Source organism: Myodes glareolus, chromosome 7 (assembly GCF_982192425.1).
Source record: "Myodes glareolus chromosome 7, mMyoGla1.1, whole genome shotgun sequence".
NCBI classification, from domain to species: domain Eukaryota; kingdom Metazoa; phylum Chordata; class Mammalia; order Rodentia; family Cricetidae; genus Myodes; species Myodes glareolus.
This window is the reverse complement of record NC_142032.1, coordinates 53,031,289-53,038,809: the sequence shown is the minus strand read 5'-3', so window position 1 is coordinate 53,038,809 and position 7,521 is coordinate 53,031,289. Positions and strand designations below refer to the sequence as shown.

Here is a 7,521-nt window from a genome sequence, read left to right as displayed (position 1 = left end):
TTGTGAATTGTAGGCTGGTTTTCCTCTGTTTTGTGTCTACAAGGTACTTATGAGTGAGTAGATATTATATGTGTCTTTCTGAGTCTAGATTAACTCATTCAATATGATTTTTTCTAGATCCTTTCATTTGCCTATAAATTTAAAGAGGTCATTATGTTTTTCTGCTGTGTAATACTCCATTGTGTAAATGTACCACATCTTCTTTATCCTTTCTTCCGTTGGGAGGAATTTAGGTTGTTCCAGGTTTTGCCTATGACAGATGATGGTGCTATGAACACAGTTAATCACATGTCCTGTGGTACAATTGAATATCCTTTGGGGACATTGCATGGCCAGAGAAAGACACTCTCCTTTCTTCTCCAGAGAGGGAACTCAATTGCCAGGGACAGACACTCTTCTTTCTTAGTCTCACTTTAAGGTTGTGTGGGAGGCAGCTCTGTGTGTATCCTAGAATGGAGGGTAGCAGGCCTCTTAAGCCCCCAGTTTTAAAAGATCATACAAAGAAATATCAGTATTTGCAGTTAATTTAATGAGTAGAAAGAAATGCCTTTGAGATTCCAACAATAGTCTTGCACTTTATAGACAGAAAGATAAAATCAAGAAAGAAAAGTTATGATTTGTGGTATCAGCTGCTGACTCGTGATCATTCTTTTCAGTCCTGTGAGCCAAAGGTCTTATGGAACTTTTAGGCAGACTGTGGACAGTCTTTACTGTTGAATATAGCATCCTGAAAAATAAATGAGGAAGTGACTTAAATTTTGAACTTTAACTAAGAGCCCAATATTGAAAAGAAAAAATTCTTGGTGTTTTCTTTTTATTTTTCAGTATTTTCAATTACTATTAAATATTCAAAAAATTTCCAGAGAAAATCTGATTAGGTGCATGTGTTCTATCATTTAAGAGACAAAAAGCCATGAAAAGAACAGGCGTAACAAACACAGATGTTTTTGGATTTGTCTTCAAAGATTCCCCTTGATTACCTTCCCCTCTAACTTTCAACCCCCTCCTGAGTCGTTTCCATAGGAATTTATTCTATATCCACTCAGAAGCTAGAGGTTTCTGTGGCTGAAAATATCCGATGACCCTCAGTTTGTACTACTGTGCTACTATTCTCTTACCTCTCACTCAATTGAAAGCTTGCTTAACAGAGAGGGTGGCTTTTTAAATTTCCTCAGTGCTCTAAAAAATGAGATTTGTTAGAAATGAATAGAGAGCCCTCACCAGTACTTTCAGGCCCTGTGTATTCCTGCGGTTTTAGTTAAAACTGGGCATATTTCTAAGATTTGGCACCTGTGGGATGCTTAAATGGAACAGGGACACTTTAGCTAAATTCTTGGAGCTACATTTTTATGCTTGAAAATAGATTATCATTATTATTATTATTATTACTATTATTTAAAGAGACTTTTAGTCATGACATTCTTATACTGGGGTCTTCTGCACTTGCACTGAGTTGGTGTCAAATGCAAGGGTTCCTGGTCACTGACACAAAGCAAGACTACTTAAGAGTCAAGCATTTATTTCTCTGACTAAAGAATTTGTGGGCTTTCTCTGTGTCGTGACTTGCTAATACGTGTGAGAGAGAGAGTGTGTGTGTGTGTGCATGTGTGCATGCATGCCCATGCACATGCATACATGCATGTGTGTACTTGTGTTTGTGTGATTGGGAGGTAATGGATAAGAGAGTGATCTCCTTTGTGTGTGTGTTTTTCTATAATTATTTTAAAAACGTTAAAATAATATGGAATATCAGCTGTGTCTTTCAATGACTTTCCCGAACAAATTGTCACCACTAAATCAAAATATTTATGTTTTTCAAAAATAATACACAGACAATGTTTGCTTATACCTTATCAGTCACAACGTTGGAAATTGCCATTCCTCATTAGTGGATATATATATATATATATATACACACATGTGGATATATAAATATGTATGTGTATATACACAAATATAAATGTATAAATAACATAAGTATGTACATATATGTATATATGATATATGTATATATGTTACATCATACTATATATAGTAATATAATACAAAAAAGGGAAAGTGTATAATTACCACCATCACTTTAACATTGGCCAGAGTCTCCTCAGACTGGTCTAGGAAACATTGTTTCAATTTGGCCACAGCCTTTTTGTCGAAAGGAAGAAATACATATGACTTAACCACGCCCTGAAAATCATCCACAGACACTGATGAGTTCATAATCTGTGCAACGACGTCATCCATTGCATGGCAACCAGAACCTGGAAAGACACGGCATTCATCACTGGAGGTCTGAACTCGTTAGGGGTTACCTCTCATCATGAACACCTTGTTGAGTACAAGTAGAGACACAGATAAGCACAGGTGTGGGCACTGCCAAATCTGGGACAGAAACTGCAGGTTGCAAGATTCCACTTAGAAACTGCAAACTCTGTCCCTGACATCCCAGCACAAAGAAGCCAAACCTTTACACACCCTTCACTGAAAAGGACATTGAAGAGATGACAGGCTGTTGGGCTGGGTATGGTAAGCATTTTGGATCTTTGTTTGGTCAAAGCCTGTCACATTTTGTTTCTGTTTTGAGAACATCATTGAATATGTTCAAACATCCTACAACTATCACGGCTAGAATAGTATCTGCTTTGTTGTGTTAACTCGAGCATCTGAATCACAGAGCAACTTAAACAGACACTCTGGTACTTGAAGTGACCTCATGCAGAAAATGGAAGCAGACTGCAAGATTCCTTTAGTTTCTGCAAACTTGCCCCTAACAAGCCAACAAGGGACGACAAACCTCGCTGACCATTGTCAGCAATGACATGCAAGAAATGAGAAGCATTGTTCTGATGGGACACAGTGAGCTGTTGTGTCTTTCTTTCTTGTAGCCATGATGCATCTCAGTGCTATTTTGTAAACCCCATGAAGTATTTTACAGTAGTTTATAAACATTAGCAATTATCACCGTTGACTCTATCATCTGCATCAAAAGTATCATAAACTATAAACTCTTGTACTTGAAGTGATGTCATTGTTCAGCCAGTGGAAGAGAAAGAGGTCAGGGTTAGCCATGATTTTCCTATCAAGTTAACTGAGAACTCCACCTTCTTGTCATTTTGTACCAGCCTCTCAGATAAGTGAAGTAGACATCATAAATAAAGCAAATTATACAAAGTCTATGACACTTGTGAAATGTTTGTACTGACTACATTCTCAGGGACAGAGCTTTACTTCTGTCGTTACTTTAAGTGGACTTGGGGAATGTGAACTCTCCTCTCTACCAGCAGGACTAGGATGTAAGTGACCCAATGTGAAGGGGTCAGAACAAGTTTTTGCAGTCTGTTTTATGACTCACAAACTGTTTACTCCTCGGTCACATGCTACAGTTTGAGAAACAACTCCTTCCACAGTTAAAGAGATTCCTAAGTACAATTTTTAGGAAACCCATTTAGGTCCAGGGTCATTTTTATTTTTCCCATATTCTGCCAAATATCTTCTATCCAAATACAGGATTTCAGGAGAGCTATCACCACCTTGGGTACCACCTGTGTGGTAGTGACACATCACACACAGCCCCAGCACTGTAGCCCAACCCGCATCTGTGATGCCTCTTTGACTTTCTGGATTAGTGTTGGGTTTCAGAGCTATTGAGTCAGACACTTTGTACCACTGTTGGCAAGTTCTAGAGCTCAGGCACTAGGGCTTCTTCCCATAGAACAGAAACTGTGTTGTCTGAAAGCAGCCCACCCCTCCACAGAACCCACCGCCCACCCCTCTACAGAACTCACCTCCCACCCCTCCACAGAACTCACCTCCCACCCCTCCACAGAACTCACCTCCCACCCCTCCACAGTCCTCACCTCCCACCCCTCCACAGAACCCACTACCCAAACCTCCACAGAACCCACAGACCACCCCTTCACAGAACTCACTGCTGGCATAGCAGCAAATGGGGATGGCGGCCAGCAGGAAGACCAGGACCAGCTTCATGTTGAGGAAGCCCTTGTGGGTTGGTCTTTGGTACAGATGGAGATCGGGTACTTTCTGCAGTTGAGACCTCAGTGCTCCGCTATTTATTTCTTGGGCAGGCACTTTAGTGTCACTCAGGAAGTAAGAACGCAAGTCATAAGAGCAACGTGACATTGTAGCAGACAACACGAGAGAACATGAAACAGAGCCAAGGAAGCCTATGATTTGTTTGTACAAAACATGGAAACAAATTAAGAATAACAATTGGTGAGCTTTCACTAAGCTCTTCCAAAAATATTGCAGATCACAGCACTGTAGTTTGATTTTTGAAAAGATACTCTCTTCCCCTTCATACCCTCTCTCCTTCATTTGCTCCTCTTCATCTTCTGGGTTCTTCTTCATCTTCTTCTCACTCCTTTCATTCTTTCCCTTTCTTCTCCTTCTTCATCTTTCTTTGCCTATGCCCTTTTTTGTTCTTTTTTATTTTCTAATTTTAATCAGCTTCATTTTATTTACACCTGTTTCTGATGGGCCCAGTGGCTAGGGTCAGTGCATAACCACACACCCTTTTGTAGGCAGGGTTCCTGTTGACCCTCTTCTTCTTTGACTTCCAGAGGAAGTTTATTGCCCACAGATCCTTACTGAAGAGTCTTACAAGGAGTCATTTTATAAGATGAACATTCACTGTTCATTCCAGATAACTAAACATATTTCTCCTTCTGTGTTAAAGGTCTAGGGTGTTACTTCTCCTGAATCAAGGACACTGTCAACTATTAGGGATCCTTATTATTTCATGGGTGGGAGGGATGATGGCGTAGGGTGAGTGACCTGTGGTTCATGCAGATGTGACTTCAAATCCTGGGGATAGCGTCTGCTCATGACTTACCATGTCTTATCATGGAGCAGCTGTTCTGTCTCTCTGAGCTTCCTTTTACCCATGGTAAAGTGAGTATAGATAAAACTCTGCTGAAGATTTATCAGGACAGCAGATTCAGCATCCGAGTAACCTTTCCAAATGGCCTATATAACCACTGATTTGTGGGAGTTTTCTACTGCTGAATCTGTGGATATTAGTATGATAGTCCCTTAAGTTAAAAAAACAAGCAAATCAACAAACAAAAACAATAAAAACAAACACAAAATTACTATGAAATCCAGATAGATCATGTGGGTATATAATCGAATACCACAGATGGCATGCAAAACCATAATTATTATAGCATTAGTAAAAATAGCCAAACTATTAGATCAGCTTGGATGTTTATCAGCATATCACTAGACAAATAAAATGTGGAATTCATACACAATGGAGTTTTATTAGAAGAGAATGTAATTATGTCACTTACATGGAAATAAATAGGCAATGATATTATCAAATTAAACAAAAGATAATCTGAAAAGAGAAACATCACATTTTCTATAATATACACACCATATATGTATATATCTATCTATATTTGTGTGACATGGAAGTGGAGGATTTACTGTCTGTAGTCTAGAAGAAAAAGGAGGGCAATGATGGGACCAGATAACCAAAGTAAAATGATGCATTTGTGTGAAAATCCATAATAAAATTCATTGTTTTGTTATCACCTAACACTTCAAATTATGTAAAGAGAAGCAGGCTTTCACAGGAAGAAGTATTCAGGTAAAAAATCCAGTTGGAGTTTTCTTCCAGGCATTAAAACATATACCAGTCTGTTGTGGAAGACGTAATGAAAGGGCATCTTCTATGATCTATTACCTGCATTGAATGTGCACTCAGTTTGGAGAATGCTTTGTCCCAAGTCTTGTATAGGTCACTTTTTAATTTGTGAGTCTATACAACCCAACCAGTAAATGTATGATTTCAGAGAGAGCGACCTAGCAAGTGAGAGTTATGTGTGGGAAGAACAGTACTTTATCAATAAGAACAATGATGTCATCAATTGAAGGCACTATCCTTTACAGAGCATGGGGTAGCATTTTGGAGAAGGTACTGTTGTCTGGAATGATGGTGATACTGTGGAGCAGATTTGGGAGTAGCTTCTAGAAGGAATAGGATAGGATATGCTTAAAGGAAAAATGCCACCTGCTAATATCCAAAATGGTGGGAGAGGTAGAGAGTTTGAAACAAATTGGATAACAGGATGTTTGTGGATAGTGACACATGAGTAACACAATTAGAAGAAAAATAAAATTGATTCCAGTATAAAAAAATAATGGGAATTGAGCCAGAGAGACAAAACCCATTCTTAATGACCTACAAATGTTTTATTTAATGTTACTATTATTTTGTCATTTCCTTCCCATAATTAAGCAGGAGCAGAAGTCAAAAATGAAATTGATATAGTCAAGCACATTAAGTATAAACATGTGTCTTATGTGTGTACTTTTATGTCATTGTTCTTGTTGGGATTCATTCAATCCAAAGTCAAGTTATGTGTGATATTCTCTCTTTGCCCAATCCTTAACTGGGCTGTTCCTGTTTCCCAAGTCCTTCCCAGTGGACCTGTTTTTTTCAGCCAAATAAGACTCCTTAAAAGGTTACTTGTTCATAAGTAAAATCCTCCACATGAGACCCAGGTTTCTACAAAGGAGAGACCATCTCTTCTTTAACCTGAATGATTTATCAGGACATTTAATGCAGGTTTTTATTTGAGAAACCAAATATCAAAGATTCAAACCAGAAAGATTCATTTGAAAATTCATAAAGTCAAATACTCAGCATAAAGGTGCTGTTGATATTTCTCCATTTCCAAAAATGGAAATGGAACAGTGGTTCTGTTCAAACTTCCAATACTTCAGGGTCTGGAGGATGCCAGCATCCTTCAATATCCCACTCTATAAAACAAATATTTATGGATCACTGACTAGTCCAAAGTGCTGCACTCTTTACATTGTTTCTGGGTTGTGCATTCTGTGACTTTTGTTTTGGGAGATAAATAAAATATTTGATGAGGAACAATCATATTTATATGATCATTGTCTCCTGTAAGACATAGATTTACATTTTTGGTACTTTACAGTCCTAGCCATCTTTAATAGAAGGAAATCATATTGTGTATGAGACATTTTGTCTGAGAATCCCACATCACATGTGGTGTTAAAAACATGTATACCAACAAAAGAAAGCATTATCCTACTTAAATGATATCTTCACGTTTTCTGATTATAAGTTACAGATATGTATCTGCTTCACAGTATTTGGGATCAGGATAAACCTCATTTTATAACTGCACCTTTTTCTGTGGTCCTGGAAATCTGGTCCACACTCACCTATCAGGCATCCTCAATGTTCCTCACACAGGCCTTAGCAGATGAACTTCTCCTTCCATAGAGAAACAGAGTTCACAAACCGGGCTATGGGTGCTCACACAGACCAGATATTTAAGGAGAGACATCTGGACATTGGAATCTTGGATGACATTAATATGTCTGTTGTTGAAGCCACAGAGACCTTTCCTTCATGGATCATCTTTGTGTTTCTATCCATTCTAGTGTTGTGCTACTTAGCTATGGTGTTCTTTTTTTTCTTTTTCTCTTTTTATTTATTTAAAATTTCCACCTCCTCCCATC

The 7,521-nt window shown here is 38.3% G+C and overlaps 1 protein-coding gene across 1 annotated transcript; it reads right to left on the bottom strand.

Moving 5' to 3' along the window:
- Positions 1-508: 508 nt before the first annotated feature.
- LOC125415538 (secretoglobin family 2A member 2-like) lies at positions 509-3,984 on the bottom strand. Its single transcript, XM_087907633.1, has 3 exons — positions 3,927-3,984; positions 2,071-2,258; positions 509-727 (listed from the first exon to the last, which is right to left on the bottom strand). Exons 1-3 carry the CDS (start codon positions 3,982-3,984, stop codon positions 686-688), a joined length of 288 nt encoding a protein of 95 aa, XP_087763759.1. The 3' UTR covers positions 509-685.
- Between the last annotated feature and the right edge of the window lie 3,537 nt (positions 3,985-7,521).

Excerpts from the sequence above, each read along its gene's own strand:
- LOC125415538 (XM_087907633.1), bottom strand. The coding sequence starts at position 3,984 with ATGAAGCTGGTCCTGGTCTTCCTGCTGGCCGCCATCCCCATTTGCTGC. Across the intron at positions 2,259-3,926 it reads CATTTGCTGCTATGCCAGCA|GTTCTGGTTGCCATGCAATG; the intron begins GTGAGTTCTGTG and ends GTGTCTTTCCAG. Across the intron at positions 728-2,070 it reads CCAATGTTAAAGTGATGGTG|GATGCTATATTCAACAGTAA; the intron begins GTAATTATACAC and ends TTTATTTTTCAG.